At 43.4% G+C, this 11,563-nt stretch overlaps 2 protein-coding genes across 2 annotated transcripts; both read left to right on the top strand.

Annotated features, from left to right (window-relative positions):
- Positions 1–1,607: 1,607 nt before the first annotated feature.
- On the top strand, positions 1,608–3,058 carry gjd4 (gap junction protein delta 4; the record flags this gene model as incomplete). Its single annotated transcript, XM_083936484.1, has 2 exons — positions 1,608–1,671; positions 1,833–3,058. The coding sequence occupies 2 exons, from the start codon at positions 1,608–1,610 to the stop codon at positions 3,056–3,058; spliced, it is 1,290 nt and encodes a 429-aa protein (XP_083792610.1).
- Positions 3,059–5,643: 2,585 nt separating this feature from the next.
- Positions 5,644–11,563, top strand: LOC310963088 (cytochrome P450 2F2-like; the record flags this gene model as incomplete). Its single annotated transcript, XM_083935739.1, has 11 exons — positions 5,644–5,805; positions 6,332–6,491; positions 7,660–7,812; positions 7,929–8,089; positions 8,854–8,922; positions 9,015–9,119; positions 9,194–9,332; positions 9,925–10,010; positions 10,207–10,308; positions 11,161–11,302; positions 11,376–11,563. 11 exons carry the CDS (start codon positions 5,644–5,646, stop codon positions 11,561–11,563), a joined length of 1,467 nt encoding a protein of 488 aa, XP_083791865.1.

The raw sequence follows: 11,563 nt of genomic DNA, 5'->3' as shown, positions 1-11,563 counted from the left end.
TGAAACCAGGCCTCTACATGCACGTAGAGCCTGTTGTTTGTTTTGCAAACATCCACAGCACCCGTATGATCCTGTCCACTCAGCACGGAGCTGACTCTCAGGCACAGTTCATGCACACGCCACGGATCCCCCCGCCCCGCTCGTGCATGTTACAATATCACAGACACACGCCTCAAGCTAGGCATACGGTAAATGATGTTAGCAGTTGCCTTCTATGAGTAAGTTAGTCAGTCTAAGTGGAATAAGATTTTGGGTGCGGGTGGTGGCGCGGTTCAATACGTGATCGTGCTAAACCAATAGGGTAGCTGCTTCTTGTCAACAGAATGGAAAGATGGTGCCCTCGGTGGCTTCATCGAGTAGTACAGATGCGCTCATGTCTCAAAAAATATATATATAAGCGCTTCATCACCTGCTGGATCTTATTACGCTCACAAAAAAAAATTCTGCATAAAAGATAGACGCATTGATAATCGACTGGAATTTCACCGACAAACTTTTTTCTGGTAGCTTAGCATGACTCGTTCTTTTTTACGAACTACAGACTGTGTGGATACCAGACTGCTGAGCGGGATGAAACGATAACAGGGTTCACCTTGTGGCCTATTCCTCCATGTAGCATGTACTCCATGCCGTTTATTGATGAGAGAAGACATGGGCATGGTCACAGGAATCTGGTGCACACGCACCGACGAGCACTCGATAAGAGAGAGCGGAGGAGCTTGGTGCTAGTGGGGGAGGGGCGTGAGAGTTGGAAACATTTGAAATTTGACTGATTTAACTCGATCTGCCAGACTTGCCGTCTACAGCTTTAATCTAATTTTATATTTAAAAAAACACTGTTAATCTGGCTCCTTAGCCATCCTGTTGTAAAATATAAATTAACTTCATATCTATTTTAAATGACTATAGAGTAAGTCCTTGTCAGCCATAAACTGGTATCAGCTGTGGAATAATACAGTTTACAACCTACTAACATTTCACACGGGCTTATCAAGTTGACATATCGAAATGCTACCTTGATTCGTCACAGATGCAGCTGTAACTGCTTGTATTTTCATGGAGCAGCCAGTTTAAACATTCTTGCCATTGTCCTTGAGAACCTAATACAGCATTTTAGAGTGAGTAAGCCCGGAGGCTTGTTACTCTCCTGTAAGGACGACCAGTGGCACCAAAATATCTCTGCAATGCCAGGACAGCAAAGTGCCTTTGGAAGTGTGTTAAGAATAGACTCACAATGGGGCTCGCTCCCGTCTTCTGTTGTCTGAGGACAGACAGTTGTCTGCCGGGGCCAGAGAAAGAGGTAAGACAGAGTATTCACATGGGTCTTTCAGAGGCTTGGGTGACTCAAATGGATCACATTGGATTTTCCCCACCAGAACCTGGCACATGTTCCATCTAGGAGAAAGAGAGAGAGTCAGACTGCTGAGGGAACTTTGTGTCCGTAAACCTGGAGGTTATTGTGCTACTGGAAGCCACTGTGCTCTTTGGTAGAAAGGGCAGAGGGGAGAGGTGGCTGCATACAGGGTGAGGTGCTGACTCAAGGGTTTACCTTGTGGCCTGCGAACTGGACTACTAGAAGATTTTGGAAGGCCTGGAGCATAGCAAGCATGGCGGGATCAAGTGTCTCTGAGGTCCTCTTTATCTCTGTCAATCACAACATCACTTTGATGGGTGAGTTGACTTCACTGACACATTAAGGCTTTCTGTATTTCTTTTGTGTGCGGCCAGTGAAATGTTAGACTTTTCTGTATATCTATAAACTTCTAAAGATTTGCCTTAATTCATGAATCATTGTTAATCACATTTCAAATCCGAATGTACTTATTTTTCAGGGAAGGTGTGGTTCATTGTGATGATCTTACTTCGTGTCCTGGTCCTCCTCTTTGCTGGTTATCCTCTCTACCAGGACGAGCAGGAGCGATTTGTGTGTAACACCATTCAGCCTGGCTGTGCCAACGTGTGCTATGATGTATTTTCTCCCATCTCTCTCTTCCGCTTCTGGCTGGTGCAGCTCATCACCTTGTGTCTACCCTACATCACCTTTATCATCTATGTAGTCCATAAGGTCTCATATGCTCTCGCTGTGGATCTGAACTCATCGGGCCACACCGAAACCATGACATTGTTCAAGATGCACCAGAAGCCGACAAGCAAGAAACCTGTAAGCAAGATGCCCCTGGTGGCTGAGCGCGAGTGGGCCCGATTCTTCGCAGGAGCCTACATCCTCCATCTGTTGTTCAGAACGTTACTGGAGGCAGGGTTTGGGGCGGCTCACTACTATCTGTTTGGTTTCTACATCCCCAGGAGGTTCCTGTGCCAGTATCCACCGTGCACTACCCAGGTGGACTGCTACATCTCCAGGCCCACTGAGAAGACGGTGATGCTCAACTTCATGCTCGGTGTAGCTGCTCTGTCCCTTTTCCTTAACGTGTGTGATTTCATCTGCGCCATCAAGCGCTCAGTGAGGCAGAAGAGCAAGAGAAGGATGATGGTGGAGAAGATTTATGAGGAAGAGCAGTGTTTCCTTTCAGGTAGAGAAGCCTCCAGAGCAATAGACCAAAACGCCTACCTTGCTCAGCAGGATCTAGAGGCAGAGACTGGTCACATGGGCAGTTTCCGGAAGAGGCAAGGCAGCAAGGGCTCTTGTAGAGGAGCAGTGCTTGCTTTAGGTCAGGAACCGGCCTGCCTGGAACGCTCCTCTCTCCCACGTTCTCCAGGAACTCCAGGCTGCAACACCAATGGAAACAACGGCTACTCTGTTTCCCAAGAGGAGGCTCTAGAAAGGAATGGCAGCGAGGTGGCTCTCTGCCCTCCAGAGCCCATGGGGACACCGAGATCTATCCGTGTTAGCAAGCGCAGTCGACTCAAACCTCCACCTCCCCCCAGACGGGACCTTGGGTCAGCCCCCGGAGAGACAGCAGGGCCCAACAGGAACGTTTCCACAGAAACAGCCATCTGTACTAGAAGGGTGGGTCAGTATACGCTGGTTGAGCTGGGAAGTGGCACAGAGCTACAGACCAATGATGATGGGCAAGAGAAAAGATCGGAGTGGGTGTGAAGGTTGGATTTCTTTATTTCCGGGTTATTTTGGGACACAAGGATGGGACAAATAGATGTGAGAGCAATATGAGAATCGGGCAGAGATAACCCAGGGCTTACACAGTGGCAACAACTGTGGAATCTGATATCCTGCCTTGCTCTCTACCTCATATTTAAATGCAGACTGCACTACCACTTTGGTAAATGCATACTGTTTTGGATTCTTCTAGACACCTTAGACCTATGAGGCATAATCATATTTGCTGTGATTTCATCACACCATCAGATCACATTGCCTTTAAGGAGTGCTCGCTGAGTGATGCAAAGCGACAAGGATTCCAGGCCTAAATAGGGACTCTCTTAACAAAACAAGTCAAGAATGACAGGACACTCTAGCCGTAAGCATCCTTGAAAAAACCTCAACCTTGAGTAAATCTAAAAGAGAGCAGCCCACCTGTTTCATCCCTTGTTGCCTTTTACCCCCACCTTCCCTAACACACTGTTCATAGACAAAGACAGGCCTCGACCCGTCCCACATATACAACCCCACCTCCCACTCTATATGATACCACCATCTCTTCTGTGTTTGGGTCACTGGGGTCAAAGGACATGGTTAGCCTCAAGGCCCTGTGCTTCGGTGACCTTTTGGAATAAAGAGGTCAGACCCAATTGAAAGGGAATAATCTGGGTACGTCGCTGCCGAAGTCATGGAATGGAATAGGATTCCTCTGTCAGAAGTGAAGGACACTATTTAGGCCCCTAAAGCCGACATAGGCTTACAAAGCAATTATGTTTCCCCATAGGGGTGCTGTATTTATGGAGACGGCTTGTCACTCTATTTCAGGGCCTTACAGAGCTTAGGAGGAATACAAGCCTGAACATACACCGTCACTAGAAATAGAGCGCTGAGGAGCACTGCAAAGGAGCACTGTTGCCTGTTTCCGTTCAGGATATCTGCTTGCTACTTCCTGTGGCTTTGGTTTCACCTTGATCAATGCTCAAATTAACGTGGGTCAGGCACCAGCACCTACTGTGACTCATGCCAATCACTGACAGTATAGTAAGACTGCTGTAACATTGAATTAACTTGTTCCTTTGCTGAAATGTTTCCAGGTTTTTAGCAGCAGTGTAACCTGTTCATCTACAGTAGTTTAAAATCTCTGGACTACATTGTACAGGTGATTGTGAGGAGACACCCACAGCAAATCAGATGTATCACAGTTGCACCTGTTGCTCTATAGCTGAGGGGCCGGTCTCTGTGTAAATGGATAGCTCTTGATCTTCCTCCTCTTGTGGTCTCTTTGAAGGTGACAACAAAGGCTCTCTGGCTTCATATCTCACCTATCTAGTAAGGTCTGCACCCTGACTGTCATAAGAGTGACCACAGGGGGTTTTCATGAGACCACAGCAGGTCTAATGGTGCCGCACCTCCTTCATACACACAGTGTTTAGTGTGGAAGCCAAAGCTGGATCTGGCCAAAGCTTTAACATTTTCTGGAAATTGGTATAATGAAGTTATTTATGTACTAAATACAAATATTTATAATCAATGGTATATGCTGACTTGAATTGTTTTATATTGTTATGTAATTTTGATTAAAAACCATAGTCCAACCAAAACCAAAGTCATATTCCACTAAAGTATTCTCATCTTCCACTACAACATCTAATGAATGTATGTACAGTTAAATACACTATTATGTAGTTTGTTACTTTATCAAGTGAAATTCTTTGATTTTGTTTGATGTCTTTCTGTCTCATCGGCTCTTGACTATGACATTGAAGATGGTGTAACTTTTCAAAGCACTTTACTGTTGCTATTGTTGTTTGATCCACTGCATTGTGCTGCAGTCACTTTACCAATACTGTAGTTTGAAATGATGCTGCCCTCCGGTGACGCAAAATGTGAAGTGTGCCACACTGTATTTAATCCAACACTTGAAATCCCTCTGGCGTTATAAGGACAGATTTTGAAGCCTGATGTTCATATTTGTATCTTTATAAAATATTTGGTTGTGAAACTTGCCTTCAATAAATCAAAAGCAAATCTTTTTAAGTATTTGTTCACCTGCCGGGTATTTTTTGAAAATGCCTGCGATTCTGTACACACACAAAAAAACAAAACATCGGACGCATCAGGTTAATAAGAAAAGGCACAAATTAAGACTTATTTAAATTCTTTACTGGCAAGAATGTGGATTATTTTGTTGTGTTAAAGGCCCCATGTAGTTTGCAGCACTCTTTGCACTGGTCAAAGGTAGCCCGTAGCCATCATAATGACAGTAAAACGCATGCCATTTTTCCCTGTCCCTGTGCAGGTTGCTGCATGTAAAGCGGAATGCAGATACATTTAGCATACCTGCTGCTACAGGTCTTTCGCATGCAGCTGATTATGCAGCCTGATAGAAAACAGAGAAGCAGTGTCTGCATGTAGTCAAACCTAAGCCTGTCAGAACCTGCTCTGTTGACTTTCCATGTATCTTACATGTGTTGAACAGGCTGCTCGCTCATTTACATTGAAACAGCCAGAAGAGGCAGAGCTTCGAGTTGAGCAAAAGCTTTTAAAGCAGCTAACCTCTTCAAATCAGCCTGAACCATTCCACGATGTTTGTTTCTTTCATCCTACTATGGATCTGTGTTTTCTTCATCATTCTCTGTCTCAAATGTCAGAGACCAAAGAACTTTCCTCCAGGGCCGCCTCCATTACCGGTACTGGGGAACCTGTTGAACCTAAGCCTGGACAACCCCATGAGAGACTTTGAGAGGGTGAGAAAAATACTGACGTGGGACTCGTACATTGCTTTTGATGGTTTTGCTACTGACCATCAGCCACACGTTCACACCTAGAAGCTGCACACTGAGTATTAAGTGAGTGTTAGCAGTTCCAGTGGCTTTGAGCGTGCTGCGTTACCTAATTAGATTGTGCAGACTGAGTTGCTGAGGCAGTCACTTACCTCAAGGCCACAAGTAACACTGACTGACTGTAAATGCTATTTATCAATTCATCTAATAATGTTTGCAGGTTCTGTTCTATTGAATGCATTAGAGGTTAAGACACAAACATGGGTGAAGGACATGGTTATATGGTTCAGACCTTTTCTTTCCAAGAGCTAAGTTTGCTCTATGTTTTCATGACCCCATAACCTATTTACTGCTGTTTGTACAGTCAACTAAATTTGACCATTCACTGGAATATTAAAATAGGTATATACAATATTCTTAGTAGGCTAGTTGGTTATAATTGCAAATCTATTTCATGTTGCATTTTAAGATCTTCTGTGCTCTTACCTAGCTCAGGAAGTGCTATGGAAATGTCTACAGTTTATTCCTCGGACCCAAACCGGCCGTATTTATCAATGGGGTACAGGCCATGAAGGAGGCTATGATGACCAACGCTGTTGATTTTGCTGGACGACCCCAAGACATTTTTGTCAGTGACCTCACCCACAACGGTACTGAAGAGTATGTAATATCACTCAAAGTGAGACCACCCTCTTTCAATCACACATAACAACACAATCTTCCTCTTACAAAATGGAAAGTTGAATTTGTGATCAACACACCCTTGATACATTCAGTGCACTCCAGGATTTTGCTGCTATAGCCTCATTTGGTCAGGTTCTGTATAACCATGGCACCTAACATTAGCTAATGCTAGCAAATGTAAGATGGATACTGCTGTGTAACTGGCTGTGTTTCCGCTATGTTGTACAGCTCTGCTCCATTCAACTTACATTTGGTACCAGGACCTTTTCTCTATTTCAGTTTCCACTGTGGATAGTACCCGTAACATTTTCAGCTGATCACCAAAGCGCCGCTGCATTAAACTGCTGTCATATCATCTTTAACTTGACACCTGCTGAATACTTTCATCGGCAACCAAACAGGAATGTCTTTACTTTCCCAGTTGTAGGTATAACAAAGTTTTGCAGGGCTGACATCTAAAAAAAAATCTGGAGCCAGAGAACAAAGGTTTGCAGCCCCTATTCACTGTAGCTTGTCTATTTAAAAATCGAGAGTTTGTGCCGAATGTCCCAATAGTGACAATTCTCTCTGACCATCAGTAGTCTGCAGTGTAACTTCGCCTTCTTATATCAGCTCAGCTCGCAGAGGCAGATGCTAGATTGTAGATCTGAAAATGTCTACACGGTTATTTGAAGCTACAGTGTGACGTAATAAATGAGGCCAAAAGCAGAAATAACCTTTTTATAATTCATTATACATGAAGGCGTGACTCACCTTTTATAAGTAACAAGATGTAGCCTAACCCTAACTGCAACCGTGCAAGCTAGCTACTAACGTACTGTTAGTGTTGATGCTTGTGCAGTATGTAAGTTAGGTTTTGAAAATTCGGACATTTAGCGTCTACCCTTATCCTCAACCATGGTGGTAATACAAAAGTACCAGGTTCTATCCACAACTTATGCAAACGGCATCTAGTCTAGTTGAGTAGAGTAAAGCAGTACCATGCAGTGGCAGCACCGCATTAGTGTTGACTTTTTGACTGTTCTCTACTTGTGCTGATATATAATATACCTCATATATAGGATCTCTTGATTGCCATTTGTGGCTGCTGTTCAGCAAAATAAAGAAATAAATGAATATTCATGCCTGTTAAAGGAATGGTTCTGGCAGACTACGGCCCTAGTTGGAGGGAGCATCGTCGCTTTGCTCTGATGACTTTGAGGAATTTTGGTCTGGGGAAGCAGTCCATGGAGCAGAGGATTCTTGGAGAGCTGCAGTACACAACGGAAACACTGGAAAGGAGCATCGGTATGCTGTCTGTGGGTGCATCCACTGTGGCCTCTCATAGTGTTAGCACACTATATGAGAAGTTCTGTAACAGGTGAACTGATCGTGCTGTGTTGTCATTGTTACATCTGTCCCAGGTACAACGATGAGTCCTCAAGTATTGTTTCATAATGCAGCCTCCAATATCATCTGCCAGGTTCTGTTCGGCACGCGTTATAATTATGACAACACCTTTGTCAAAGTGGTCGTTCAATGCTTTAAAGAAAACTCCAAGATAGCTAACGGACCCTGGGCTATGGTGAGTCAAAACATGCTTGTAAAGTAACAAATTTAGCTCAGAAATATCAGACATTTTGCTAATGAGGGTGGTAGTAAGATATTTTGATACAATTGTTATTTAAAGTGTATAAAACTGTGATATTCTACTTTTCCAGTGGTGAAAGATGTGGGGAAAAAAGATTGAAAGACTATTGAGCTTGTGTAAAGTGTACCACCGCTGTCTTGCTATATTGAAGATACATCAAATGCTGGACTGCAATCTTTTTGGAAGATTTAAAGCCTTTAATCACGTTCCCATTTTTAGCTTATCACAGTGTTTAACTGCCAGGGTTGGAAAACTGCCTTCCTGTATCTTAGTATTAGCAGTGCAGTTTAAATGTTAGTCGAATGCTAGCTAAATTAAGTAGTTGCCTCAAGTAGATATTTCCACTTTGAACCTCCAGTTCATGTTCCAGCTTTTCTGTTTCACACACCAGAGTTACACAGATACGTTCTGCTCTGTGACACAGGCCCCGGGAGTCCTGCTCAGTTTTAGCTAACGTTAGCTAACCTCACATTGTGTAGACTAGCCAGTGACTTCCACCAGGGAGCGACCCTCCAGTATTACTCCTCATAAACATTTAAATAGGGGTGGGTTAAATTAACATCTAAACTGACATTTAAAACTGATGCTTAACAAAAAGGAAAATGGGCTAACAAAACAGCAGTTTCCTGTACACAAGTTTAAATATCCCTACCTCTTTCTTGCCACTGTTTCCACTGAATTCTCCTTATTCCTTGCAGCTGTATGACTCTTTCCCCCTGATTCGAAACCTGCCGCTGCCCTTTATGAAGGCTTTTAAGAACATTGAGGTGGGTATATTCAGGTGGACCTGGGGAACTTAATACGCTGTGCTACGCTGTCTGTTTTCAGAGTTGCCAAAGTCTTCTTTCTCATTTTTCAGACTTGTAAGAAACTTATAACTCGTCTGGTACATGAACACAAAGAGACCAGAGTCCCTGGGCAACCGCAAGACTTTCTTGACTGCTATCTGGATGAACTGGATAAGGTGTGTGTCATGCAAATAAAGTGCATTTAAATGAGAGATAACGAAAGATAAAATAACCCTCTTTCTCTTTCCAGAGAGGCAATAATGGCTCCTCTTTCTGTGAGGATCGACTAATCATGTTTGTTCTGGATCTTCACTTCGCCGGGACTGACACCACGTCCAATACGCTGCTCACCGGCTTTCTCTACCTCATGACCTACCCACATATACAAGGTATGTAGGACTTCTGTGCTTTCAATCTCTAATTCTGTTGTTATTTGTGGTGCATTGTCCTGTTGGTTGTTTAATGATTTTACACCATTCTTATATTTCCTCTATTGCTCTATAGTCTGTCTTTTTCAAAGGCTTGTGTGTGTGTGTGTGTGTGTGTGTGTGTGTGTGTGTGTGTGTGTGTGTGTGTGTGTGTGTGTGTGTGTGTGTGTGTGTGTGTGTGTGTGTGTGTGTGTGTGTGTGTGTGTGTGTGTGTGTGTGTGTGTGTGTGTGTGTGTGTCAAACAAGCATAAGGAGGTATTTAAATTAGAGATAAAACATACATGAACACAAAGAGACTATATATATAGTGCCGCTACAGCGCTAGTACAGTCATTGAGCGCAGATGCGGAAGATGCAGAAATGCTGACCAATCAGAGCAGACAGAGCTTTTTCAGTTAGGGGGTGAGGGTGAATACAGGTATATTCAGACACACAGCATGAGAAAATGATGTTTTTTTTTAACATTAAAGCATGTTAACATGTTCTAGACGAAAGTATGAACTTCCCATATTATGAAAATATATAATATGGGACCTTTAACTCTCTCCATCAGAGCAATGTCAGGAGGAGATAGACCAGGTGTTGGAGAAGAAAGATCATGCCAGTTACGACGACAGACACAACATGCCTTACATGCAGGTACATTATCAGACAGATTACTCTGCATAGTTTTCTTTTGATAATTCATTTGCAAACACGGGTATGTTTGGCCGTGTATGCTGGACAAGTGTAGAGTTCTGTGTTTTGTGGTTGAGCTTCTGTGTAGCCTGAATTCTTACCTTTTCCCCAGTTTGATAAATCATAAGAACATGTTGGCTGATCTCTCTTACTCCAGGCTGTGATCCATGAAGTCCAGAGGGTAGCAAACACTGTCCCTCTCAGCGTCCCTCACTGTACAACAAACGACACGAAGCTCATGGGATATTTCTTACCAAGGGTAAGACTGATGATGGTTTCCTTGGATCTTTTTTCAGTTTCCTGGAGACGCCTTTTGATTGCTCATATGCAATGTCGTAAACCACACAGGACCGGAAGCAAATGGTTTAAAATACATTTTCAAACAAAAACACCAACCATCCTCTGGTTCCAGCTTGTCCAATGTGAGGGTTTGCCGCTATCCTCTGTCATATAGTTGTAAACTGAATATGGTTGGGTTTGGGCCTGCTTGTTTGACATAAGGAGACATTTGAATACGCCACAGTTGGCTCTGGGAAAGTGTGATTGTCATTTTTGTAGGTTTTTTTAGACAATTAATCAAGAAAATAATCATAGTTTTGCTAGAGAGAGAAAAAAATCCAAAAAAACAATGACTGTGAAGAAAACAAAATGAGGAAAATTGATAAATTAAATTAAGATAATGGGCGACTGTGGCTCAATGGTAGAGTGGGTCGTCCTACATTCGAGATATTGGCGGTTTGATTCCCACCTCCCTGTCGAAGTGTCCTTGAGCAAGACACTGAACCCCAGATTGCTCCCTGTGCTGCGCATGGGTGTGTAAATGTGGTGTGAATGGTCCGATTAGATGGTCTGTAGATGTCCACTGCCATCAGTGTTAATGGGTGAATGTGACAAACACTGTGAAAGCGTCTTGAGTAGAAGACTAGAAAAGGCACTATATAAGTACAAGTCCATTTACCATTTACAAGGACGTGGAAGCCAGTTGGTTGTTCAGTAATGGATAACTTTAATGACAGGAATTTCTTGTTTTGTCTGTAAAGAATCATATGTATAAACTATATAACAGTTTATCCCGAAAGTAAGTGCATTAAAAAGCTCTTTTTCTATTTAGGGTACAATGATCATCCAGAACCTGAACTCGGTGCTGAATGAGGAGGAACAGTGGAAATTCCCTCATGAATTCAACCCTGAAAACTTCCTAAATGACCAGGGAGAGTTTGTTAAGCCAGAGGCCTTCATGCCTTTCTCTGCAGGTAAGCCAGAGCATCTGTCACCTTCCACTGTAAGAAATGTACATGACTTACTGATGGAAATGTAATGTCTCAGGTCCTCGTATGTGTCTCGGAGAGGCCCTGGCTCGTATGGAGCTCTTCCTCATCATGGTGACTCTGCTGAGGAGGTTCACGTTCGTATGGCCTGAGGATGCAGGACAGCCAGACTACACCCCTGTCTACGGTGTCACTCTGTCTCCTAAACCTTACCGCATGAAGGTCCAACTCAGGGCCACACGGTAG

Source organism: Echiichthys vipera (assembly GCF_963691815.1).
Source record: "Echiichthys vipera genome assembly, chromosome: 21".
In the NCBI taxonomy this organism is placed as follows: Eukaryota; Metazoa; Chordata; class Actinopteri; order Perciformes; family Trachinidae; genus Echiichthys; species Echiichthys vipera.
The sequence above is the reverse complement of the archived record's forward strand: the minus strand, read 5'-3'. Positions and strand labels throughout refer to the sequence as shown.